This window comes from Chelmon rostratus, chromosome 9 (assembly GCF_017976325.1).
Source record: "Chelmon rostratus isolate fCheRos1 chromosome 9, fCheRos1.pri, whole genome shotgun sequence".
Taxonomy (NCBI): Eukaryota; Metazoa; Chordata; class Actinopteri; order Chaetodontiformes; family Chaetodontidae; genus Chelmon; species Chelmon rostratus.
Window position 1 is genome coordinate 21,012,041 of NC_055666.1, and position 27,704 is coordinate 21,039,744.

Sequence of the window (27,704 nt, forward strand, 5' to 3'; positions counted from 1 at the left end):
TCTGTTCGACTTCCTGTCTCCTTGTAATGTACGTTTAATATTAACAAAGAGCAGAATGAACTGAAATAACAGAGTGGCATACTGTTACTGATCTGCAGAGTTTTGCCATCTATATTGTTGCTCTGACATGCACAGTGACAAACAAACAATGACACATGGAAAATTCAGCAGCGGAGTGGTTGTGTGGTGAGGATGAGGTGTCAGTACACATCGTCTTAGCTTAGTTTGGCTTTTAGACTCAGTAGAGGAGGCTAAGATGTTTTAAAACCTTTTCTAACAAGGCAAGGGGAATTAAACTGTTTTTTGACAACAGCAGCTTGCAGAACTTGGACACACGCTCACACCTGGGCGGTATACCACAGTTACTGTGTGTGCTGAGTGTTTCCACTGCAGTAGTTGGGGGATGTGGTTCCTCTTCAGCTGCAGAGAGGTGCAGGTGCAGTAGGCTGACGCTGCTGACCGTCTGCTCTCACGCCTTTTTCTCTCACCTGTATGTTCACCTTTATTCAACCATCTGCTTTTAGTCTACAAAAAATTGTCCTGCAAGTTTTGTTATAATACAATGTTATCAGTTATACTACTTATTACTAGTATTACTTGCATTGATAATATGAACAAGTTAAAGTCATAGTTTGACAGTTTGGGAAAATGCTTATTTGTGGTCTTGCAGAGAGTTTTATAAGAATATTGTTTCATGTCTGTAATGTAAATATGAAGCTACAGCCAGCAGCTGGTTAGCTTAGCTTAGCACAGACTAGAAACCAGGGGTAAAAGCAAGCCTTGTCACAACCCAAAGAAGTTCATTTTAACCAAATGTCTGCTTTGATTGGTTTGAAGTTGTTTTTTTTTTGCACCCCACACACAAACCTTTACTCAGCCTGGTTAGAAGCATCAGTGGTCTTGACCCATTCTTTATCTGCTTTAACACACACAAGACAAACATCTGGTGGTCTGCAAACCTGATGCTGACTTAGACAATGAATATTATCGTTTTGACTCTCAGTGAGATGAAGTTCAGTTGTTGATACAGTATCATCACGTGAAATGTTGGTGAAACAGTGATGTCTGATGTCAGGGAAAAAAAAACCCCAACCGTGACATGATATACAATCTACTATTTAAAACAATTGTGGTTGCATGGGCTTGAGCGAACTAAACTAGTGCACATCCAGAAAGCAGAACTGTCTGCTAAGTTTTGCTTCCAGTGGCTTATTGTACCACAGCTACATATCCTGTTGATGCCCGCAATCATGTACATTTTGAGTAAACAAGCTTGGTGGTCTGTCAAAAGCAGAGAAATGGACCACCGCAGTCTACTGAGCTCTCAGCTCAGACGCTGTATGTGGCTTTGCTTGTTGCTTCACAGGCACTGATGCGCAAACACCTCAGTGCTGCGAAACTGAAGAGGTGAACGGCCTTTTTTCTGGGGCTGCTACACACGACTTATTGTTAGCGTTTCTGAACAGAAACTATTTCAAAGGCTTGCTTGTTTCCATCTGAAAATAAACACGTAAATGCGTCGCTTCAGCCCAGCTGTACTTATGTAACACGTAGGGAGTGTCTCACCTCTCTCTTTGTTTATGAGGTGAGAAGACGACATATCTGCTCTGAAGTGGTAAAGCCCACCAACTGACATGTTTACACCGAGCTTTTATAATCAAAGCACAGTTATCTGAGCTTTTAGGTGCGAGAGGACGAACGTCCATCACAAGTTTGTGTTCATTTCACTCCCTCTCTTTCAAACGGAAACATTTAATCTTAAAATGTTAAACATGATTTTGTTTACTGTCCTCTGGTGCAATGTGACTGATTCAAATTTGATGCAGCATTTAAAAATCTTTAATATTGATACAGAAAGATTGTCTGTGACATAGTTCCCAGCACAGTAGTAATTAATAACTATTACTGTGACTGACTTCCAGTGTCCCTGCGTTATGTTTTATGTTTAATTTTTGGTACCTCCCAGCTGGTCGTGCGTTGCATTATTACAGTTGTTTGTGGATGGGAAGCCAGTGAGGGATCATGTTTTTGTCACTGAACATACAACTCCTTCAGGTTGGTCTGAGTACATGCACGGAGGGGGATGAAGTCTAGGGTGTTGAGGCACATTATGTCTTTCCCGTGAAGGGACTGATTATGCAGTGTAGTGCAAATCAATGCCAGTGGCTCTGTGAGACTGTACTGAGTTATGGTGATGCTTTGAGCTAAATGCTAACATCAGTAAGATAACATTTTCACAGTGACAATGCTAATAAATTGTTTAGCAGACTATTACTATCTTGGTCTGCCATATTGACATGCTAACATTTTGCAATTAGCACTATACACAAAATCCAACTGAAGCTGACAGGAATCTCATTAGTTTAAGACAAATGATTGATTATTTCAATTTGACCTGACAGTGCTGCTAGATGACCAATCAAGGAAGGCCAGAATCACATTTCATGGCATGCCATCCTATAGTTGAGCTATTTCACTCAAAGCAACAAATGTCAACCTTGTGGTGGTGCTAGATGAAAAGTCATGGAATCAACATTCAGTCATTTTATGGGAACTATGAATGTCTGTACAAAACTTTGGGTCAATCCATCCTGCAGATGTTCAGATATTTCACTTTGAAAGTGGAAAATTTTGACCTGCTGGTGGCACAAGGGGGAAAAGTTGATGCTGGTCATTGCCAAAGCTGGTAGATGTCATCCTGCTGGGACCATGAATGTCTGTCCTAAATGTAAAGGCAATCTGTCCAATAGCTGTCGAGATATTTCAGTCCAGACCAAAGTGGTGGACCAACTGACTGACAGACAGACCGACATTGCCATCCCTGCAGCATGCAGGTAACATAGCTACATACTGGCCCAGGCTGACACTGTCAACTTAGTATACTGAAATGTGTATATGTGGATGGGCAAATGATGCATCTACAGCAGGTACCCTCTGTGCACCTGTGGCCTATTTTTTTTTTCTTTTTACCTCTCCACCACAATTTTTCACCTCTCAGAGAACTGTGTAACCACTTGTGGTTTCTTCTGCCGATGGCCTTTACAGTAAATGCTTGAGTGCAAATGACTAGTCAGAAAAAACACGTTAACTGTTGGTCAGAGATTGTGTGGGAATCAAAAGAATAAGGAGTTTGTCAAAAACTTTGGCTGTGGTGATGCTTTGGATCTCTGCATTGCTCAAAGGAGGGGGTGGAAGGTTAGCTTGCTGTCCTGCGTAAGTGTCCCTGCACAAATGCTGTGTGTTGTTCTCACTGCAGATGAGTACTGCCACCTTGGAGGAAAGATGGCAAAATACTGTCTTACTCCTAAATTTCACCGGCCACAGCTGCTCTGCGTTGCGGCTGCAACATGGCCACCAGCGTAAAAAGTAAAAGGCTCCTGTCAGTGCTATACTGTATTATTTGATCATTACAATGGACATATTGCACCATTACAAATGTCTTGTTGGTAAAATTGTAATCTAATAAGACAAAATGTAGTGGAGTAAAAAGTACGATATTTCTTACTGAAATGTAGTGGAGAAGAGGTATAAAGTGGCAAAGAATCTTCTGACTCCACTGGAGCAGCTAAAGACTAAAGGTTCAGAGGCTGTTTGAGGAAGAGCACAGCAGTACACTAAATGTTCTTCCAGGCGGCTCTGTGCTTCTTTGCACCAAACTCTTCAAGCTCCATCACGTCGCATTTGACCCAGTGTCCACTACACGACTTAATATAACACTCAGGTGAAATTATTATGACTACAATAAAAATCCTGAATCCTTAATCTGCCTTTAACTTCACATGTATCTCTTTGCTGTCTCTGCTTTTAAACATCATAACGAAACTAAAACATACTTTTAAAGTACAGTTCTGACTGTATTTATGTGTCATTGTAAACCTATATTACTATATTATTACTACATATAAAATCATACATATAATTCAGTTTTTCAGTCATGATTATGTTGTTAAAATATTAATTTAGAATCAGTAGTTAGTCTTTCAGCAAACTGTGCAGCTTAGATCGACTGAAAATGGGTCTGCAAAATTAAACAGGAAGTGCATTTTCTGTGTTTCAGCCAATCAGTTTGATTTCTACCGACAAAATCTTCCATTTGAGTGGGAAGGCATCAGTTGTGCAAGAGAAGGTCGCTAAACCACGATGATCGGAAGACTGGCTGCTTTCATTCTTCTCAGTACATTGTGCTTGTGTAAGTGCATTTCTTGTTTACTTTAAAATGAGCACAGCAGAAATAAAAGGTCATATAACAAATTAGATAAATAATTTATAGAGACCACAAACAGGCTTTCTGCTACACATTTAAATCGTTTTTTTCCTGTTGCTTGCTAACTCTGATATTGTTTATGTCTTCTTTTCAGCTCAAACTACAAACGTTCCTCACCAGATCGCTTTGACTGTGGCTGAACTGGGTGATAATTTGACTCTGACATGTCCGGTCCCTAATGATAACAGTGGGTTCTTTTACTGGTATAAGCTGAAGTTTGGATATATGGTCCAAACTGTTGCAGGAGGAACTCTTCCTAAAATATCGCTTCAAGGACAATTTAACAACGCGAGATTCACACTGACAAAGATGAACGATATGTATGTTCTTAACATCCTAAATGTTAGCAAAGGAGACGAAGCGACATACTTCTGTCAAGGAGGAACAGTATATGTACTGGAATTTATGAACGGCACCGTTTTGGCTGTGAATGGTAACGTATGTTCATTTCAGTGTCAGTGTTTGCTATGTCTGTGTCAATACTCAAACAATCCTCAGCTAATTCCTGCCTTTTTCTGAGTCACACAGATCATAAAAATCAGCAGAAGTCGGTCTACGTGAAGCAAAGTCCGGAGACCGAGTCGGTCCAGCCGGGCGGCTCAATGACTCTCCAGTGTTCAGTTCTCTCCAGGGACAAAGAAAACAGAGTCCAGTGTCCAGGTGAACACAGCGTGTACTGGTTCAGATCTGCATCAGGAGAATCTCAGCCAAGCATCATTTACACTCACAGCAGCGATGAAGAGGAGGAGAGGAGCTGCGTCTACAGTCTGTCCCAAACTGTACGAGACTCCTCTGATACTGGGACTTACTACTGTGCTGTGGTCACATGTGGACGGATCCTGTTTGGTGAAGGAACTAAAGTGGACACAAGTACGTCTTAAAATCTTATTTAACTCATAATGCATCTTTATTATTACTCTGTTGCTTTTGTTGATAAAAGCAAAGAGAACAAACATTTTCTTCTGCTGTAAATGATGTTTGTTTTCAGGATATTTATCTTTGCCTTCTTTCTTGTAAAGCACTGAAAGGTTGTACCTCACCTGACCTCGAAAAATGATTCAAATTAGATGTGTTTGAAGTGTTCAGTTAGAAATAGTGTATGTAAGCTTTGATGTGGGGCGGTGAGTTATCTTCGTGTTTCAAAAGCAAGAAGCCACAAAGGCTGGGAACCCCTGAATTAGTTTATACAGTTTAGAAGCTATATGAGGTGGACGTAATGTAAACCAATGCAATGCATTTGTAGTGCAGTCCTGGGGTTTGACTGCGCCACTCTGCCTCCTCTCTTCATTTTTTTTTGTGTGTGTGTGTGTGTTTCTCACCATTTCCTGTGGTGCTTTCTGTCCTATCGAAGGCCGTTTCTCTCTGCCCTCTGTGTTCTCTTGTACAGTTTATATGATCATTTTTGCTCATAGCAGGAACACCTACAAAGCAACAGGCATGCAAGCTAATATAAAATTACCACAAACTATAGCCTAAAAATAACTATAGCACTAAATCACACATCCTTTGACACATCCTCAGTGAAACCTGATAAGCATTGCAAAGCTCCTCTGTAATAGATTGCTTGAAATTGTCCAAGTATTGCTGTTTTGACCCCACCCCTGTGGTGATCATAAAGGGTACACACGGGTGAAATGTGGGTAGTTTTAGTGCCTGAACTCCGTGTAGGTCAAACCCAACTGCCTGTCTTAAAAAAACATAAACCACATAATCTAAATGGAAACAGAAACTAAACAAGAGTATGAGTCCAGCCATGCTAGCAGCGAGTGAGGCTGTACACACAATGATGCTTTGAGCTAAATGCAGCATGCTCACAATGAGTAGCATGCAGATGTTTAGCAGGTATAATGTTTACCATGTTCACCATCTTAATTTAGCATGTCATTGGTTTTGTTTAGATTTCTGCGTAAAATATAGTTTGGCACAAATTAAAACTTTGACTTGATGATGGTGCTAAATAAAAACTAAATAAAAATAAAAACTTGGATCACCAAAGTTAATACAATTCAACACCAGGGTGGCATAAACAGATCTACCAAATTTCAAGGCAATCCTTCCAATTGTTGTCAAGACATTTCACTCAGAACCAAAAATGTCAATCTCATGGTGGCGCTGGAGGAAAAGTCAGGTGATTAATTCATTAGTAAATGGATTTCATTTCGGTTTTATTACCTTAGCGGAAGAAGTGCTTTGCAATTCACCAATCAACGTTCATGAACATAACATCTGACAACTGGACAATAACTCACTCGTACTGTAGAACAACTGGTCAGCAACATGGTTTTGTTTTCAGTTTCATGCAAACAAATCGTCACACCTGAAAGATAAAATAGGCACAGTTAATGAGTCGTGTCTGTATGAAACTTTCAGTCATTAGTTAAATGTCTCTGTGGGATTTTTTTTTCTCATTCCAGGACAAGAGCTGTGCCCACTTGCCATTGTTTTTGGGACCCTGCTGGCCTGCTGCGTGATTGTGATTGTTGCTCTAATGACAAATCAAAAGCCAATTTGTGGACATTGCAGAGGTAGGTTCATTTTGTGTGTGTGTTTTATTTAATAGTTTTATCTTTATTGACATAAACTTCTTGCTTTCATTGAAAGGAGAACACGCTGAACGTGACAGATCGGCTGAGGATCAACCAAATAACCTGGTAAATAGAATGTAGTATCATCTAAAGCATGGCCAGATCTGAATCACAAAACATTGTTATTCCACACTGGATAAATCAATGGATGAATGGTAAGTTTTTTTAAGATAAAACCACACAAATCAAGGCAAACCGGGCATCTCCCATTCATTTTGTGTGAAAAGTGGGAAATCCCTGGAGAGGAGCATGATGGGATAGCTTCTGGTGAGAGACGGGCACATAGTGCAGAGGGCAAAGTATAAATAAATGACCTCCATCCAACAAGTCCTAGAATTAAATTCTACAATACATCATCAGAATGAGATGTATTTTCTGATCTACAGGACAACATTACAGTGTCAGAAAAAGCACCTTTTCTGATTGTACGCAGCTGAGGTTAAAGTGACAGTTCACCCCAAAATCAAAAATACATAAACACGTGGACAAAATTGTTGGCACCCCTTAATCAATGAAAGAAAAACCCCACAATGGTCACAGAAATAATGTGTATCTGACAAAAGTAATAAAAAATTAAAATTCTATCAAAATTAACCAATGAAAATCAGACAACTGTAGTCATAGAAACATCAAGCTGCTTGGAGATGGTCTTATTTCTCCTCTTACCTGTAGTGCTATTTATCCTTTTAGATGGTTTTGGTGTGACTGCAGCCTCTCTCAGCCTCTTGTCCATGAGTAGATGCTTCCTTCTGCGCAGTGATGCGGTTGTTGGGTTGCAGTCGGGAGGAAAGAAAATAGTTCCCAGATGAAACTGCTCACAATGAGATCTGTGGGTTGTCCTGAGTAGCCAGGTTATGACTTCTGGAAAGAGACATTGCTGTTGAGTTTTTCTAATGCATCTTTTTGGTTATTATATTTGAGAGAAAACACCTCAACTCAGCAGCTCACACCAGAACAATGTAAATGGATAATAGCACTACAAGTACAAGGAAAAATATCTCTCTTTGGGGTAAACTGTCCCTTTAAGGTTTGGTCAGATTTAGGCACTAAAACAAGGTTTGGTATGAAATAAACACTTTGTTAAAGCAACAATGTGCATGTATTTTACCTTACAATAGCAGCTTCAGGATCAGTTTGTTGGCACACTGACTTGTATAAGGGAGAATGGCGCCTCTTCCCGCCCTCGGCACTATGAGTGTGGGAGGAGTTGGCCCTTCATAGCAGCCACGTTCTGTCTGTTTTTATCCTCCTTCAACAAGTATACAACAGAAATCTTTGGATCCTTTGTAGCACATCTGATATCATAGAATTTAATTTATTTGCAGTAAAACAATTCATTATTAATTAAATGCAGTATTACATCTCTGACATCTAACAGCCCCTGTAACATTTCCAGGATGGTGAAGAAGCACTGAACTATGTAGCGCTGGATTTCTCACGAAAGCGAGAGAGATGGATGAATAGCAGGGAGTTACCACAGGAGTGCACGTACTCTGGCATGAGAGACGGTCAATGACGTGCTGTCCCCAAGAAGAATGAACATCTAATGTGTACAGATACTTCTCATGCAGCTGTGATTCCTGTTTGAAATGAGATGTCGATGATGATTCTTTAGTAATGTTACTGTTAATAGCGTTATCAGAAATATTAGGAGAGAGGAAGCACTTGTTTTGAGATGGTGACTGGTTGAGCGAAGAATAGATATTTATATTTATTATTTTTAATATTGTTTTATCATTATCATTCCCTGTCAAATTGATCTTGAATAATCACTCTGAATTTCTGAATGAAATATGAATGTAAGACAAATGTTCTTTATATTGTGATTTACATCATTACATGTACATTTCTTCCAGTTTTGCAGTGTGTGTGGTTTAAAGTTGGACAGTCAGACAGTCTATTAAATAATTACTTAAAGGAAACACAGTCACAGGTGACAGTTCACACTTCAGGCCAAGGAAAACCTGCAACCATTCAGGGTCCAAACCAATTTATTTTTGGTTGAAATGCTGCGAATGGTTCAGGTGATCACAAAAATAAATATAAATGGATGAATAAATAAGAAGTCATGAAATAAACTACTATTTATGGTGGATTGTGGAGGATGAGTTGAGGAGTCTGTAGTCTGGTGCTATGGCAGTGGATACTTCTGTATTGCTTGCCAAACAGCAGCAGGGTATGCTGGTCCATGAAAAGTATTAAAATGTCTTAAATTGAAATGTACAAATCTTATTAATTGGTCAGTAGGTTCGAATATGAAACCCTGATATATCATTTCCAGAGAAACATTTAATCTGTTTCATGTTTTGAATGTTTGGTCAACCCTGATCTGAACATACATCAAGATCATGATGATTTTTCATTCTGCAGCATATATATCATTGCAGTCTGTGTGCTAATATAATCCAAAATACATTAAAATGAAGGCATGAAGGCATGTGAGCAGTTTAATTTAAGAACATTTTTCAATTTCAGATTCAGTTAATGAGCATTTCTTATACAGTCGATTTTATGTCAACACTGTTAAAAACCTGAGATGCAATTACACGGTATGCGAGTCCTGGAAAATGGAAAGTGGAAATTTTCTATTCTATTCTATTTCTATTTTACTATTTGGATTAAATACTGTATATGAAGAGACTGAGTTCAAAGAGCTACACAAAGGAACAACAAGTACTATAGAGGCTAAAACATAAGTTCCTGCTATTGTGCGTCAGCTCAACAATAAGCACAATGAAAGATGAACAGAAACTAATACCAGTTTTCACTTTAGCTCCATTTCTAAATAATTTCTCCCCACATGTGGCCACAGCACAGTAGTGAGTCCCAGCATCAGAGGAGCTGATGTTCATAGAAGAACGATAAAAACAGCCCTCTTGTCACATTCGTCGTGTCTCTTTGTATCAGTGTAGATGATGTTGCATGAGGACGCCCCCTCATACACATGTCACACATGAACATTTGACATTCACAAGGAATTTGAGCCACAATTTTCTTTACAAACCAAATCTCTGGATTCCAAATAAAGACAATGAATATTTTGAACTAAGAAAAAGCAGAGAAATTTGACAGATGCATGCTTTAATAGAGTGTATATTATTTAAACAACAGCTTGGGTTAATATTTCTAAGATAAGAGAATGAACACTTACAAATAATGGTAAAGGATGGAACAAAAAGAACATCTCTGAATGCTATTATATCGGCTTTTATCATGCAACACCGCTCTCTCATCAAAGTCAGGAGGAAATCCACAATATTCCCAATGTCACCTGGGGTCACCTGTCAGAGGTCACATCATAGTCGCCAAACCACATTTTTTACACACATTCAAACTCGGCATTTAACCTGAGCGTACAGGCTTTCTTCAGCCTCCGGCTCTCTCCTCTTCTCTCTGCTTGCTCTCCTTCCAGACAAATGCAGCGCAGCGTAGTTCAGATCATCTCCACCTTCAGTCTGTGCAGCAAACAAAAGGGTCATTGGGTTGGGAATTATGTTAACGGCATAAAAACAACTAATGTCATTACTTACAATATCATCTACTGGTTGTCTTAAGCTGTCATGTCTTGCTTGCAAAGGGGCACTTTTTGTTCCTAATGTTGAATGAAAACAGAAATATCAAGTACTTGATCAGCAAGGATAAACTGATTTAACAACACAATCAGAAATTATCATTAATTATTGACATTGTATACTGTACATGGAACAAACAGCAATATGGAGACTTGAACTGTGCTTCAAATTGGTTGTCAATACATAAAAAATAAGAGACTATTATTTTATGCACACTTACCTTTAGATTCACATCTTGGTCTTGGAGTTCGGTAACAGATCAAAACAATATTTCCAATCAAAGAAATGACCAAGCAGGCGATTACTATCACCAGGACAATAAACACAGAGCTTGCTGTTTGCTCTAGACAACAAAGAGAAAAACTTATCAATGGTGATGTTGTTAATGTGTTATGAATATCACCTCCAGTATTGAACACAGAATCATACCGATTGTCAGTTTGGTTCCATCTCCAAATAATATCTCCCCACATGTGGCCACAGCACAGTAGTAAGTCCCAGCATCAGAGGAGCTGATGTTCTTAGAGAGGCGATAAACACAACTCTTCTGAGCGCCAGATCTCCTGTCACATTCATTCTTTCCATGAGCGTAGACAACGTTTGGATGAGATTTGTTCGATCCGACTCTGAACCAGAACACATGGTGATCTCCTGGACGCGTCATGTCGTGAGAGAAGACCGAACACTGCAGAGTCACTGAGTCTCCTTCACGGACTGGATGAGCTCCTGTCCACCACTGAACAACACTTAGGTTTGATGTCCTCTGAGTGTTTCCTGCACAGTGCAAAACTATGTGAAGAGGAAGGGACTTCCAAGCACATGGTGAAAGTCTAGAAGAATTCAAGTTTATCTAAAATGTGACTTTAACAGTTTGGCATGATTGTACACTGAGCTGAAACCAGCAACACTTTAAAAAATGGTTCAAAGATTATTTTCTCAAATAATTAAGACAACAGTCAGTCTGTGGCTATGATAATTGCATACATTTTGAAATAATTACAGTAGATTTGTGTCTAAAATGTACATTTAATTGGACTGAAATTGAACATTTTTTACTTCTAATAACAGGCTTGCAATGCTTAAAGGTTTTTTTTTCTTAAACATTAACACAGTGTAGCTTTGAGTTGAATGAAAATAGATCATAAGATTACCTTTTAGTAACAAATATGTCCCACTCCATACCGTCGCCGCAGTCCACTCCGTTACTTCACAGTGATACATTCCCTCATCTTCTTGGATTGTCCTCAGAATGGTCAAGTTGCTAAAATTGTTTTCATAGTTTACCTTCAATCTTGATTCAGAAAAACCTGGTGCGTACTGAGTCGAGGCAGGTTTCTTCAGTGTCACAATTACTTTCAGAGTGTCTCCTGCACTCTGCTTGTACCAGTGGAGTTTTCTATGGCTGACCTGAGTATTAGGCAGAGGGCATGTGAAGGTTACAGGTTCACCAAGTTGAACTGTGGTCACTGGAACATGTGCATCTACATGAAATGAAAACATACAATACACGAAACAGTAAGTACCAACTAGTGTACAATGAAAATGTAAAAAGATAATATAGGGAACTCCACACACCTAGTTGGCATTCCTAACTGAGTATTTGCACAGAATTAGATAGTACTTACGTCCTCGATGAAGAGCAAGCAGTGTAACCCACAACAGGATCATCTTGACATTGTCTCTTCTTAGGAAAAATGTTGGTACTTGAGTGAGGAGAAAACGTGATGTGATGTGGCCACTGTATGTCACACTGTCAAATGCACTTGATTGGTTGCAGAGCAAGTTCAAGAAGTCACTTCCTGTCACATTGTCCTCACACTGGTCTTTGTGAAACCCCGTTCTTATCCATTCCCTCCACACCATTCAGTCATTTTACTGGTAATGTCAAAGACCTTTGTTTTGATGAATTTTGGGAGTTCTTCAGCATTTCATTATGGAATGCTTTTCATCTTTGTAAGGCAATGCCCATCGTCTGCCCTCACTGTGCATGCGGTGCACAGCTATACAGCAAGCACACTTCAAAGAAAGGTTAAACAAAGCGGGCTGTCTCAGCAGTTTTTAGGACAGTACCAGAGAACAAATTGAATGACTACAAATCATTAAATGAGATCATAAAGATAAGATGAGATGAGATAGGATAAGATAAAACTTTATTTATTTATTTGGGCATTACAGCAGCATACGATAGCAGTGGGAAGTAAAATAGCAGCAGAGGTAGAGAACATAAAGAAAAAAATATATATAAAAAATATGTAAAAAGTATGTACTGCCCCAATACTGTGGAAAAAGAACAATTTAAGCTGCCTTCAGATTAAAAATAATAGTGTTACTAATATTGCACAGAAGAATAAAATATACAGTAAATTATATGTAATATTGCACAAAATGTAAAAGGAAATATGTAATATTGCACAAAATGTATGGATATGAGCGTCATTTGTCAAACAACAGCAACACAGTCTTATGTTAAGTGATGCTGGAGTTGAATAATCTGACAGCTGATGGGATGAAGGACCTGCGGTAGCGTTCCTTCTTACACACTGGATACAACAGTGTGCAAGAAGGAGCTGCTAGGGGCCCCCACTGTGTCATGCAGGGGGTGGGAGGGGTTGGCAGAAAGTGATCATTTGCTGAGCCTTTTTGACAAATAATCAATTGAAAACACTACAAAGACAAAATATTAAGTGTTTTTACCTTGATTGATTGGTAACAGGTGATAGCATCATGATTGGGTATGAAAGGGGCATCCTGGAAAGGCTCAGTCGTTCACAAGTGAGGATGGAGCGAGGTTCACCACTTTGTGAACACATGATTGGATAAAGGATGTTACTACATATACAGTTCATTTGCAAATGACTCAGGTTTTATTTATGTTTTGGAATCAGAGTTGTATAAAGGGGTTTTGTGGGGGGTTTTACAGTTAGAAGGAAACTGGATTCACATAATCATACACTAGCTGTCAAATTAGTTACACTGTGCTTCATGTCAGGAAACAAAAGAAAGATCAATATTAATATGATCAATACGTGTACAGCACAGTAGTAAATCTAGGACACATAGGCCTACATGTAGAGTTCTCAAAAGGTAAAGGAGGAAAGAGTTAAAGAGGATATACAGGATTCTCCTGTATTTTACCCTTTTCTCCCATTAGTGTTGGCTGTAACAGGGAATAGAACTGCCTACTTGATGTGTTTGCTACATTCCCCTCCCGTACAGCAGATGGCAGTATGTAGAACATTTTCTGTAGCATCTAGTGATGAGAAGTCATTCACTCAAATAGCACCCATGGATATAAAAAGAGGAAGAAGAAGGAGAAGAGGAGGAAGAAGAATGAACTTGAGAAATAATGCAGGGATGTTCACAGCATTTTCACTTTCAACTATTTATCTGATTCTGACCACCTAATTGTGGTCCTTTAATGTGTGAGCTAGTTAACACAATCCATGTTGCTCTGATATTTTACATTTTAAAGATAAATATATTACTTAAATACATTATAGAGCAACTTTTTGTTCCATTTTGGGGTTTTTGGAGGGTACTGTATAGTGGATACAATTCGAACACTCAAATAAAAATGCATTGAATATAGTGCACAAAAAGTAAATAGGGAGTGACATTGGTTATTGTTCTTTTCTATTTGACCTATTCTGCCGAGGACCTGTGCAGACCAACTCTGTGAGGTCCTCTGCCACCTCTTTAACCTGAGTCCTGTGAAGACCTCCTGTCTGATCCCGGTTCCTAAAACAACACACACCAAGGAACCGGCCCACTACAGACCTGTCGCCCTGACCTCCCACCTCATGAAAACCATGAGCCACCTCCGCTCCGTGGTGAGCTCCACCCTGGACCCGCTGCAGTTTGCCTACAGGCCCAACATCGGGGTAGAGGACGCCGTCATCTACCTGCTGCAACGGGCACTCATCCATCTGGAGACCGCAGGCTGCGCTGTGAGGGTTATGTTCTTAGACTTCTCCAGTGCTTTCAACACCATAAGACCAGCGCTGCTGAGGGGGAAGCTGGAGGACGCTGGAGTGGATGGACATCTTGCTGCCTGGACTACCTCACTGACCGTCCACAGTATGTGCGACTGCGCAGCTGTGAGTCAGAGGTGGTAGTCTGCAGCACAGGTGCACCCCAGGGCACCGTCCTCTCACCTTTCCTCTTCACCATCTACACCTCGGACTTCACCTACAACACAGACAGCTGCGATCTTCAGAAGTTCTCTGATGACAACAACTTTCACCAACTGCACTGGACTGTAGAGGAGCTGAGCAGCTCCTTCAGTAGCCGACTGAGACACCCTCAGTGCAGGAAGGAGCACTACCGCAGGTCATTCATTCCCACCGCTGGCAGACTGTACCAGCGGTGGGAATGAATGACCTCCTGTCTGATCCCGGTTAGGAACCAGTCTGGACCAAACTGGTGGACTGTCTGGCCGAAAAGACTGACAGACAGGCTGCACGCAAAGAGCAATGCTGCCAGCAAGGCTTAAAATAGTGAAAATCATACATGACCCTATATAGCAAATTAGGAGCAGGCAAAAGTTAGTTTTTTGACCTTTGGAGTGCCACAAGGTTCAATTCTGGGTTCACTGCTTTTAAGCCTCAGACAGTGCTGTACCGTGGAAAAACAGCTTGTGTGTCAACCTTGTCCATTCCTCTGTGTGTGATGTGTTGCAACAGTCTTACACTGATGTCTATGTTGCAGAGCAGCACTGCATCAAAAGTTCACATCTGTTGACCTTTGACCTGAGTTGGCCTGTCCATTGTAAGCAAAGCCAAAGTATACTGCAGTGCTTGAACTGGGTCGGTATTACCCGCTGTGGAGTACTGACACATCTGAAGAGTATATATGTAGTTCTCATCATGTACAAGTCAATAAGCACAAACTAAACAATGGTGAAAATATCCATGTTGAAATAGATGCAAAACACCAAAAGAAAACAAACGTAAAAAAGCTCCCCGAAGCCTAACATCGAAATACAGTAAATCACGAGCCTAACTTCTGGCCCCACTTCAGGGCTAGTTTCAGTTTCTCTTCCATCTGTATCTAGTTGTCGTGGTGAGATTTTTTTTTTTTTTGCAATATGAGTAAAAACTAAGAAAGTGGTGCAATTTATCAGTATTTGAGTCAACTGAGCTGTTACTTTCATAACTGTTTCTGCTGTTTCACACTCATTCATCAAACAAGTGATTCAGTCAGTGAAGCACACTGAAAAATAGTGCAGGAGAGGTTAAATTATTTATTATTAACACATCTACAAAACCATGAAAACCTAGAGGTACAATACCTTTCCATAGCATTGACACATATGTAGATGTGGGTCATGGAGGAAGCTCATTAACACACTGGAAAATTCCTGATATACAAAGGAACAGACAGGAAAATCTTCACAGCTTTAATGAAGACTCACAGTGAAACAAACATTTATAGATATAGAATCCCTGCAGCATATTTGTAGTGCCAGAAGCTCAACTATTAAATAATGATCTATTATTTTTATGTCATGAAGATTACATCAGCATCAAGTAGCAGATCCAGTGTTTAGACTGTGATGTCTAGCCCTGACATCAGCATAGATACTCTCTTCCTTCTCCAGTTTTGCATCCCTTGTCTTTGCTTTCCTACCGCTGAAGGTTGGTGCTGAATAAACCAATGAGTCCTCATCTGTCTGAGGAAATATACAGAGAAATGTTATCAGACGGCAGATGACAACATTTACACAATTTGATAGAAAAACAAGCTGATAACTTCCCCGGCTGCATCTTTTCTGTATATAAATTACCTGCTGACTTTGGTGATCAACTGTTGCAGCATCTGTCGCCAGAGCAACAGCAGCTATATCATAAAACAAAACCTCAGCATTAACCTAAATCCAGTTTTGCAAAATACTATTTGATCGATTGATGTAGGAGTGATTTTGCTTACCGTAGCAACAATCGCAAGATTTTGTCTTGAGTTTCTTGATTGAATAAACGAGATAGGCTATAACAATTAGACTTATGGCCAAAGCAGCACATAGCACAGAGAGAAGTGGAGTGTCCCACATGTTCACTGCTGACACAAGATGAAAGTGAGCAAATAATTAAAGTTAACAATAACACACAAATATGGTGATTTCCTTGTTACACAGAAATACGATGGGGTTACCTCCATTGTCGGGTTTTGATCTGTTTCCACAAAATATCTCCTCACACGTAGTCCCAGCAAAGTAATAAGTCCCAGCATCAGAGGAGCTGCCGTTCTTGAAGAAGCTGAAGGTACATTTCTTCTCTGGCAGTCCTTCTGGGTTCGTTTCATGCTCTTCAACACTGTTTCCTGGAGTGCAAGTAAAAGTTGGGTGAGACTGATTTGATCCAGATCCAACACAGCACACAGTTTGCTCTCTTGGACGGGTTTTGGTCTCAGGGTCAGAGAGGACTGGATGATGAGGAGACACTGAGTCTCGTGGAGTGACTGGATCAGATAAAGGGTCTGCGGTCGTATCAGGTTCGGTTCCTGTTAGGAAAATAAAATCATATCATTCATTTTCATTTGAGAGACAAAAGACAGACTTTTTCATCGTGCCAACTTTATATGATCAAGGAAGGAAATCACAATGAACATTTGAAGAAATCTGAAAAATCTGTCGTTTCATATTTACCTTTAACTCTCAGGTCTACTCCTTTCAAAAATGTCAGGTCTTGTTGTATTTTCATACAGTAGTAAACTGCAGTATCACTTAGCTGTGCTTCTTTAATACGCAGAACAAATCCTTCCGGCTCTTCTTTGGCTGTAAAGTGAGGATCGACACCAGCAGAGCTAAAGCTTCGTCGTAAGAATACAGGAAGTTCTCCAGAAACAAGTCTGATCCAAAACAAGCCTCCCAAATTCTTGTGGGTACATGTCAGCTTCACATGAGATCCAACAACCGCAGTCTTTGTCTCAAAGATCTGATCTGTGCATCCTGCAATTTAAATTAAAATCAGAGAAAGAAGCATGAATGATCTCTCCTAAATTACGGAAAGAGGATGACAACACTTTCAATGTATATCTGGAGTAAATGTTTTACATGTACTTACGGCCGATTCCGAGCATCAGCAGTGAATAAAATAAAATCAGCATTTTCTGGCTATTCTACTTGTGACTGCTCTTATTCAGACTGCACATGATCTTAATATAAATATATCAAGTAGGAGGGAACAATTTCAGAGCAATCTGATTGGCCTCTCGTTATGTTGGCGTTTCATGAGATTACCACAGGGGAAATAATTTCAATCGTGTTTCCAACCAAAACACATGAAACAACACGAACAGCAGCAGCTTTTGTGCTTTTGTTTCATGTTTCATGGTAGGTTTCTATTACTGACACTTTGAGTAAACACAAGACAACATTCAACAACACTGACTAAATGGGGCTTTTCAGGTGATACTCACTAACACGGTTCAGCTGTTTCGGACACACACAGATATCACTGTAAGTGGCATGTCATTTATCCTGCGAGGTCGGTGTAGTAGGAGAAAATAACGAGGGGGAGGAAGAAGAGATTAGATGACACATTTTTGCATTGTACATCTTCATTGTTTTGCTTCCATTCGCTGCTGTGCCACCATATTTATTGGTATTTTAGCCTGATTTCAAAAAATCCTAAAATAGATGGCAGGTGCTAATATTTGGGTGATTCATGGTGTAGTATTGTCCCAACTTGGACGTCAATTAATTGGGAAATCCCAAGATTATACGATTGATTTTTATAGCATGCCTAAGGCGTGATGGAGATTAAGGAACTAAAACTACTTGGTTTATGTTAGACGATGGTAAAGATCAAATAAACACTGATTACTTGCTACACTATTGTCACACCACTACTCCCTTGGCATTAAACATTGGATTGAGATGAGCGCAGGCGAGGGTGAACCAAATCAGTAAAGTTTACTGGCTGTAAACTCTAAAACGCTGAGTGGAAAAGATGCTAAAAGCCTCTGTAGAGCAGAGGGGAACTGCAGGATGTTGATTCTCTGCGGTTTTGTTTTTACATGACCTTTCTCACACACAGGTGGTTTTCATCACATCAGTTGTTGATGTAAAATTATTGGTTAAAGCAGCTTTAAACAGGAATTTAAATGACTGGTGTACATTTAAGGAATCCAAGTATTTGTGACAGCGATGCAGAAAGATAGAAGAGCAACCTTGCAGTATAATGTGAGCAAGCCCATCCTTCAGTGGACTGAGTTGGGGAGGGCTGGAACATAATCTGCCCACTTTACCTGCTAAATTTCTAGTCAGGGGGTGAAAGACAGGAAAGGCATTCTGCCACATGGCTATTTCAGAAAATTAGAGAGTTTTAGAGATTTAGTTTCTGTTTCAACAGAGCTGCTGTGTTGATGTGGAGGAGGGAGTGTATGAAAGTGGTTTGTGCAGAGCTGAAAATAGATAGACAGACCTGCGTGCTGTGGTTTGTGGCCCTCAGCAGAGTCAACGTATTGATGACCACAAGCCGAAACATGTTGCTATGTCAATGACAAATAAAATAACACTAAAAGTAACGAACTAAAAACTGCTTGAGGTTTGACACTTACCATATCTTACCATACATTTAAACCAGTCATTCCCCGACGCAACGCTGTGTCCAGCCTCTGTACACATAACACACATACACAGTTAAATATAGAGCAGGGTGGGCAGAGGAAAAAGCAACAAGTGTACAATGCAAAGTCTTGTACACCACTTTCATGTACTTGGCTTTGTGCTTTCACACACAGACAGACGCACACATGCATTCACAGTCACCCCTGACAAACAAGAGGTGAATGGAAACTTAAGCATTGTCGTGGTTGGGTGTGAAGTGTGAAGGCAAAGGGGCTTTTCTCTCTCACTCTCTGTTTTAGCCTCCGGAAGCTGACTGCTGGTACACAGGAGTTATAAAAGGGTTCAGTCAGAAAAGGTTTGAGAGCCTTGCTGAAGTGTCTTCCAGCAGCTTCTGTGGCGGTTCAAGAGGTAGAGCAGTCGTCCACTTATCAGAAGGCCGGGGGTTCGATCCCTGGCCTTGACAGCCTATGTGTTGAAGTATCCTTGGCCGAGATACTGAACCCCAAATTGCTCCCGATGCTGTGTGTTAATGCGCATAATGGCCTAGCTACCATTGTGAATGCAGGCTTGTATTGCAAAAGTGCATTGAGTGGTCATCCGACTAGAAAAGTGCAATATAAATAAAGTCCATTTAATATTTTCCTGTCCAAATTTATGAGTGAATAAATTTGCATGAGAACAAAACATGAACTAACATGCATCTGTGATATTTCGAGATCAGTAATGCATAAGTTTGTAGATGCATTTGGGTGCACACATTAGCTGATCTTTGAATGGGCACATTAACCTGATTTCAGTTTGCTCAAGTAAAAATAGCTGCTGAGACCTCTTGTACCTTGTCTCTCCTTGCAAACACTACCCTAGCTACATATCCTGTCAAAGCAAGTTATCATTTCTGTTCTGAGTAAGCAGCCTTGATGGTTGGTCAAAGGGTGGAGAAATGGCCCACCACAGCCTTTGTCAGTCAGTGTAGTTTGTTGCATGTGGCTTTGCTTGTTGTTCTCAGCGTAGACATGCAGAAGGCCTTTACAAAGTAATAGGAGACCAGAAAGATGGAGGGTTTATTTATTTGAGCAGGTGTCTGCTAATTTTTTTTTTACACATATTATACAGTACAAGGAATTTCTTGTGCCTTAAGAAATATTAACAGCCCCTAAAAAATTGTAAATAGGCTGTATTTATACAGTGCTTTTCTGGTCTTGCTGACCACTCAAAGCGCTTTTACAACACAAGCCAGCATTCACCCATTCACACACACATTCATGCACTGGTGGCAAGGTGCCATCTGCTCATCATGAGCCATAGCCACTCACATGGCACAGCATCGGGAGCACTTTGTGAGCAACTTGGGGTTCAGGATCTTGCCCAAGGATATTTCCACATGTGGACTGCAGGGGCCAGGGACTGAACCAGTGACCTTCTGATGAGTGTATATCCGGAGCCACAGAGATCAATAACCTGCTTTTAGTGTGTCCATGTTAACAGAAACCAAGTTTTCTCCTCAGCTTTTAGAATTAAGAATTAAACAGTTAACATATTTCTGAATTACTTTGCCGTGTTAAAAAAAAGTGCATTTTTAGGGCGTTTTTATGACTTTAGTAGTGAGATGACAGGAAATGAGGGAGGAAGAGATACAATAAAGGTCACCAAACAGAAGTTGCAGTTCCTGTTTGGCATCTTAAAGTAATAACTTTGAAGATTTTGATTGAAATAAATGTCTGTTAGGTCAGTTTTACAAGCTGAGTGTCTCAACGTGTGATGTAAAAATGCTATACTAAGCTACTGTTAATGCAAACTGAACATTTCCTCCTGCTGCAGCTTCATATTAAAAGCACTTAACTGGTCAAAAGCAAGTTGACTTTTATTATGAAGTAGTCACAGGAAATGTGTTGAGTGAGATCATATAATCAAAAACATATCTACAAAACAGGACAATGGTCATTTTGGGTATTTTTTGAGAGTAGATCAATTTGAAATATTGCAGGGAGCAATGGAACAAAAAGGAGATGCTGTTTCTATGAGGAGCTGCAGGCAGCAGCTTCTCAGTGAGGTAAACCTTTTTCTGTGCCATACTGTCTGCATGGCTCATTCTATGTGAAGCATAAAACCAGGTCACGGTTGCTCACAGAAAAAGGTCAATTATTACCTGACTTTCTTATTATTATAACAGTAGTTTGCTTTGCTGTTCCCAGAATTCTGGGACCTGCAGTATGAAACTGCACTTGTTGTTACCACCAGTAACCACATGTGTCGCCAAATCACCAAGGACTGAAACCTTCAGCATTACAGCTGCAACTACAAAGAAAGCCCTGCCACGTATTTCTTAACTTCTTAAGTGTGCCAAATTTCATTGTAATCCATTTAGCAGACATTTCCCACCAAAAACAAAAAAAAAATCAACCTGTCAATAGTGCTGATGAACTATTACAGGATTAAACAAGCACGTAATTTTGTTCTTTGTTGTAATTCTCTGTATCTAACCATAACAGTCACACACAAACCAAACAACACACCTCAGACACCAACTTCACAGAAATAATGTCACTAACCCACTATCAATCACTACCAACATCTCTGTCATTCACCATAACTCAATATCACCTTTCCACAGCAACCCTGAAGGCTACAACATATCTGAATTAATAGGTTACATCACAGTCATAGAATATTTGCACTGACTGTACAAAACAGCACAAAATTAATCATACTGACTTGATTTGCAGAATTAATTTAGACTGTTTTATTAGGAGTGCTTGACATAATCTTGCCCGATGATTGAAACAAATAAGAATAACCAATATTTTTCAATCTAACATTAAGATCTCAAGTTAATTTAGGGTTTGACACAGAGTGCGTCACATTGTGTTTCACTTGCAGGCAATATTACAAATGCATACGGCCCCCATGAGGTTCTAATTTGCCTTTTGTTTTTTGGCATTTTGACATTCAGTTTTTATTTGTGCATATTCTGTTCATTGTTTGCTTTCTTCTACAGGAGCAAATGTGAGTAAAATGCTTCACTCTCAAGACTTCAAAACAAAGAAAATAGAATCTGGAGTACATTAAGACAAATAGACATAACTGTGACACATCAGCATTAAAAAAAATTTAAATAAGGAAGAAAATAAAACAAAATAAAAAATATTTTGCGAATTGAGCCTTTAGTTTGTTGTGTCTTAAAAATTAAACAAGATCATTCAGTCTCAGTTGCTTGTCGAGGTTGCATCCAGCAATGATTAAACTTTAATTTGAATTATTTTTAAAATAAATAAACCATGATTATCGCATTGAACATGAAACAAACAATGAAGCCGTGATGAGAAGCACAGAAACTGAAAATTGTGCATATTACAATCAAGTAAACAGGTTTTTAGTTTTATATTGAATTTAATTATAAACTTGGTATCCTTTTTTTACAATCTAAGATTGCCTTTTAAGAACCAAAGCAACACATGTACACAAACAATTTCATTTACTGCTATTATTAACATACTATGCTATTACTGCAATTATTTTTGCATTGCATTGATACATTGATATAGACGTTAAGATCCTTAAAATTGCACATCAGACAAAAGAGACGGATCAGAAACCGCTTTCGAGTTCAATCTTTCAAAGAGTCTGTTTGAGTCGCAGCATGAAAAAGACTTGAAGCACAAAATGCACAAAAATAAATGAGGCCTTAATAGACAAGAGATACACGATGTTGTAGGAAATCACCAAAAGCTGTTGAAACTATTAAATGTGGATATTTTTCCCATCACTATAATCGAGTTTTACAAAATCACAGGATAAAACAAATTTGCAAATTATATAATATGCTAAATCCTACACTTCTAGGAGTTGTATTAGCTTTAATTGGCAAATCGATGGTTATTCCTGACACCAGAGTAGACTGTCTCTTGCTCTGTTGTTTTTACGATCCGTCTCTCTGCTTTGTGAGCTCTCTTCTGGGTGAACGTTGGTGCAGCATAAACCAACGAGTCGTTATCTCTCTGAGTAAATATACAGAAAAAATGTGATGAGATGGCAGATCTTAACAATTAAGAATGCCAGTACCTCCTTTCTTTATGAACCTTACCTGCTCACTTCGCTGAGGTCCGCTGGAGGTTGCAGCATTTGTTTCCAGAACGACGGCCGCTGTGGGTTAAATCAAACAAATCAATAATATTTTAATATTATTGGCGACTGGGCTATATAAATGCAATTGACTTGACTTAAGGTGAAGTATATTTTTGTTTGATAGGTTGACATATGAGAAACTTCTATTACCGTTGCAACAACCACAAGATTTTCTCTTGATGGTGTAAATCAGGAAGAAAATGACAGTCAGACTTAAAGCCAAAGCAGCATATAAGAGAAACAGAACTCCACTGTCTTGCGAATCTGAAAAAATACGAAACGGAACAAAAGTTAACAAATACTTTGATGCAACAATGGATGAGGAACAAATGTCTTGTGGTCCATCTTCACAGATTATGTGATATTCAAAACTAATAATTATTACTGATTTATATGTAAATCAATTAGCAGTTACCTTCAACGTCCAGTTTTGTTCCATTTCCAAATAACATCTGTCCACATGTGGCCACAGCACAGTAATAAGTCCCAGCATCAGAGGAGCTGATGTCGTCCTTGAAGAAGTTGTAGACACATTTGTGTGGAGAGCGAGCCTCAGGACTCTCCTCACATTCATCACCACTGTTTCCAGGAGCGTAAATGACACTGGGATGAGATTCATGGGATCCGGCTCTGAACCAGTACACGCCGAGTCCTCCTGGACATGTTTTCTTCTCAGAGTCAGAGAGGACTGAACACTGCAGAGTCACTGGGTCTCCTGGACGGACCCGATCAGATGGAGGGACTTGAACGACGGCGATGGTATCAGGTTCTGGTCCTGGGAAAAACAAACAGGAAAATAAGCAAGTTTTACTCACTTTCATGAAAGTAAAAGAGGTGAAACCTGTTAATTTCCACACCTTACTGTAGATTATGGAAATGTACTATATTTATTTAGAGGAAAATGGAACCATGTGAACTGGTGTTAGAAAGGCTGCTTACCTTTGATTCTTAGAAATGTTCCCTTCAGAACTGTCATGTCAACTTGTTTTACTTTTACACAGAAGTAAACTCCAGTATCACTTAGCTTTGCTTGACTGATATGCAGAATAAATGTTCCAGGCCCTTGTTTGGATGTAATGTGACCAGTCGTCGTCACACCATTAAAGTCAATGGTAACTGTTCCTCCCAAGAATTCAGGCAAGTTTCCAGAAATGAGCCTCATCCAAAATAATTGTGTTGAAGTCCAAGATGTCTGCCGGTCACAGGTCAGAGTCACATTTTGTCCAAAATCAACAGTCATTGTCTCAAACATCTGATCGTCTGTGCAACCTGCAAAAAATAAAATGAAGAAACACAGATTAGCGATTAACAGCAGAGAAAGAATCACGAATGCCCTCTGCTGAATTACTGCAAGAACATGGACACACTTTAAACATGAATCTGAAGTTAATCTGAAGCTTTTACATCTACTTACGCCCCACTCCGAGCATCAGCACTGAATAAAATACCAGCAGCATTTTCTGGGTGATCCACTCGAGTCCACAGTCGAATCAGATGGTATTAAACGATTCACCTTAATGTAAGCATCTCTAGTGGGAGGGAACGATTTCACAGCAATCTGATTGGCCTCTCGTTATGTTGGTATTTCAGAGCGCCACCGCAGTGGAAATCATCTCGACCATCTTTCAAACCTAAAAACATGAAACACACCAACAGCAGGCTTTTGTTTCATGTTTCATGGTGGGTTTCTATAACTGACACTGAGAGGAAACACAAGAGACGAGTTGTTTGATCTTAATGTGAACTATGTGATCCAGAACAATCAGGTTAACATCATTTTCCTTTGTAATTTCACAATATTCACTCAACGTTTCAGCTGATACTCACCAGGAGTCAAGCTGTTTAGGACACACACACACAGACTCTCACACGCACACACCTACACACACACACACACGCACACATACACATTACTCATCATCATTCTGTGGGGGTCAGGGTAAAACATCAGGTAAAAGGGGGACTCCAGCAGTTTAGTATTGCACTCAAGTCGCAGGACCTGAGACAGATTTGAACAAGAAGAGTCAAGAGTGAAGCAGCAAAGGGCTCAGATGTCCTGATTTTAACACTGGATTCTACATTTCCTATGATATCCCCAGTTTGCAAAACAGGCTGAACTACTCCCACTTTCTCTATGTTTAAGAGTTTACATTTAAGGATTGAAGGATTTATGTGTCAACAGAGAAAGTGACATTTCCTCAGATCCTGTCTCTGCGTGGCTAAAGATTCCCGGTGTGAAACCCACACAAAACAAGTGATGAAATAATTCAACAAACACAAGATGAGGTTAACAATGAGCGTTTTAACAGCTAAATATTCATTCAAAAATGATTCTGGTACCACAAGCCTTCAAATATAAATGCATCACAGATAGTTGATCGGTAAATATATATTATAGGCCTCTGTCTTTATGTCCAAGACAAAATCTGAAAAAACATGAATGAAGTGATCTGTTTGATTTGTGTGCATGTGAAAAAGATGTTTCCAGCCATTTACCACAGTGATAAACAATAATCCTCAATATTCAGGTGCTCCACGTTACCACAGTTGACCCGCCCACTCTGCCTGTCAATCATAGTGCACAGTACGGTGCAAACACTCACTTCCCTCCTTTTCACAGGGCTGGTGAGAGGCAGCAGCAGAGCAACACTCGCAGTACAAGTGTGGACGCCAGAAAAGCAACAAGTGTTTGAAATGTCATTTCAAGCAGAAGCTCTTAGTGTTCACACCCAGACACAAACATGCATTCACAGCCACCACTCACAGACACGTGATGCATGGACGGTTGAGCCTCGCTGTGGTTTGGCTTTCAACTAAAGTGTGATGAAGGCACAGAAACTAAAGATTTCTTTGCGTTATGTTTTTATGCTTGGTCCTGATTTGCTGCCAAGTCTGTTTCACACTGCTGGTATTGAAGCTTTACAACACTGAATAGAAAATACAGTCATGGAAAAAATTATTAGACCACCCTTGTTTTCTTCGATTTCTTGTTCATTCTAATATCTGGTACCACTAAACGTATAATACAATGAACACAACAAAAAATGCAGCTGGTCACATAATACTTTATGTCCTATTTGACATTCTTAAGCTTAATTGATTCCCAGGGTATATAAGAGGCCATTTCATGTCACAAGCAGCACTGCACATGAAAAGGCCTAGAGTGGTTTCCTGCTTACATTCAAGCCGTAGCACAACTCAGAAGTTGTCAGCTCTCACATAATGCCTAAAACAAAAGAATTATGTGAAGCCACAAAGGCAGCCATCTTGGCACTGCTGGAAATTGGCATGAGTGAGAGACAGGTAGCGAAAAAACTGAAGATCTCCAAGACAGCCGTTCATTACAACAACAAAAAAAAACAAGCTGAACATGGCACTACCAAATTGCTACCTGGCCGTGGCAGGAAACGTCTTTCTACCCCACGAGATGACCGTGCACTCATCCGTTCCTGTGTCAGGAATCGTCATCAGACTTCCAGGGACCTTAAAAATGAGTGGGCACTGTCAAGAAATGTGACTTGTTCGGCAAGGACAGTTTGAAACCGACTTGTTGAAGCTGGTTTGAAGTAACACAGAGCACGCAAGAAGCCCTTCATCAATGACAGGCAGAGGAAGGCCCGGTTACTCAGTCTGTTAGTTGTCAACCGCTGATGATATTTGATCAATAAATTTCTTTCAACTTTGATTTAAGCTACAGTGATCGGCCCATTTTGTGTGCAAGAAGAGTCAAATGATGCACTGAGCGCCTCTTTTTCAAGGGAATGTGCACAGAGCCTGATGAAGAAAACCTGGGCTATCAAAGAAAGTTGACAACCACCATCGTGATGCTCATAATCTCTGATAGAGGTTTTAGGATCTGTTCAGCTGGCTCATGCAAAGAAAGCCTGACTATGTCGAACTGGTTTCATAATATACCTTCCTGGTCTCTGCAAAGGGCCTCAGCTGAGTTAGGAAGTGTTCACATGTAACACTGTATTCCTATCTGACACCCCATAGTGACAGCCAATAGTTGTGCATCGTTCAAAATGTGTACCTTTTATTAAAAACTGTGATGACTCTGTTTGTTTTGTGGGAGAACTCCGGCTTCTCAGTGCCTTTGCTAATGAACAGGCACAGCACATGTGGCAGTATTTCTGTAAGGTGACATGTTGTCAACACGTCTGTGGACCTGTGTTTGCTTCTGGTGTTTTGTTGACATGAAGCTGGATGTCATTGTTGTCTTCTCATAAGACACAACTTCCTCTTCAGACGTCACAAATACCGCAAGAGCTGTACACACAGCATGTGTGTGACTGCCCTGTGAAGCGGAGGAGGTCAGACACTTGATGGGTGATATTTGTTGTCACATTCAAATATCAGATGATTAAAGTGAATAAAATCAGGAGAAAAACAACATTTGTTTCACACACTAACAGATCATGTCAGCAGTTTGGAACTAGAAAGCACAGTGCGCTTTATTTGTTTGACACTGTTTTGTGACATATCATACCATATATAACAACAACAACAACCAGAAAACAAAACAAAACCAAAACCAGATACTGGGTCTAATACAGGGTGACTGGCTGCTGATCCAGTCCTGATCCAAAATC

General features: G+C 39.9%; 4 protein-coding genes across 6 annotated transcripts; 1 reads left to right on the plus strand and 3 right to left on the minus strand.

Moving 5' to 3' along the window:
* The first annotated feature begins 4,100 nt into the window (after positions 1 to 4,100).
* LOC121611949 lies at positions 4,101 to 8,704 on the plus strand. The gene is made up of 6 exons (XM_041944685.1): positions 4,101 to 4,189; positions 4,359 to 4,697; positions 4,793 to 5,134; positions 6,679 to 6,789; positions 6,866 to 6,915; positions 8,246 to 8,704. Exons 1-6 carry the CDS (start codon positions 4,141 to 4,143, stop codon positions 8,363 to 8,365), a joined length of 1,011 nt encoding a protein of 336 aa, XP_041800619.1. The 5' UTR covers positions 4,101 to 4,140; the 3' UTR covers positions 8,366 to 8,704.
* A 591-nt stretch (positions 8,705 to 9,295) lies between these two features.
* LOC121611948 lies at positions 9,296 to 12,160 on the minus strand. The gene is made up of 6 exons (XM_041944684.1): positions 12,047 to 12,160; positions 11,573 to 11,902; positions 10,851 to 11,195; positions 10,642 to 10,764; positions 10,380 to 10,441; positions 9,296 to 10,304 (listed from the first exon to the last, which is right to left on the minus strand). Exons 1-6 carry the CDS (start codon positions 12,087 to 12,089, stop codon positions 10,179 to 10,181), a joined length of 1,029 nt encoding a protein of 342 aa, XP_041800618.1. The 5' UTR covers positions 12,090 to 12,160; the 3' UTR covers positions 9,296 to 10,178.
* A 3,496-nt stretch (positions 12,161 to 15,656) lies between these two features.
* Positions 15,657 to 17,544, minus strand: LOC121611854. 3 transcript variants are annotated; one of them, XM_041944564.1, is made up of 6 exons: positions 17,483 to 17,544; positions 17,065 to 17,367; positions 16,572 to 16,919; positions 16,350 to 16,478; positions 16,207 to 16,259; positions 15,657 to 16,092 (listed from the first exon to the last, which is right to left on the minus strand). In XM_041944564.1, the coding sequence occupies exons 1-6, from the start codon at positions 17,523 to 17,525 to the stop codon at positions 15,946 to 15,948; spliced, it is 1,023 nt and encodes a 340-aa protein (XP_041800498.1). In that variant the 5' UTR covers positions 17,526 to 17,544; the 3' UTR covers positions 15,657 to 15,945. The 3 variants fall into 3 exon arrangements, with proteins under 3 accessions (XP_041800498.1, XP_041800497.1, XP_041800496.1); XM_041944563.1 differs by having other exon boundaries at positions 15,657 to 16,259; positions 16,350 to 16,475; XM_041944562.1 differs by having other exon boundaries at positions 15,657 to 16,259.
* Positions 17,545 to 22,081: 4,537 nt separating this feature from the next.
* LOC121611848 (signal-regulatory protein beta-2-like) lies at positions 22,082 to 24,584 on the minus strand. Its single transcript, XM_041944556.1, has 6 exons — positions 24,527 to 24,584; positions 24,052 to 24,381; positions 23,528 to 23,887; positions 23,263 to 23,376; positions 23,072 to 23,130; positions 22,082 to 22,985 (listed from the first exon to the last, which is right to left on the minus strand). Exons 1-6 carry the CDS (start codon positions 24,567 to 24,569, stop codon positions 22,845 to 22,847), a joined length of 1,047 nt encoding a protein of 348 aa, XP_041800490.1. The 5' UTR covers positions 24,570 to 24,584; the 3' UTR covers positions 22,082 to 22,844.
* Between the last annotated feature and the right edge of the window lie 3,120 nt (positions 24,585 to 27,704).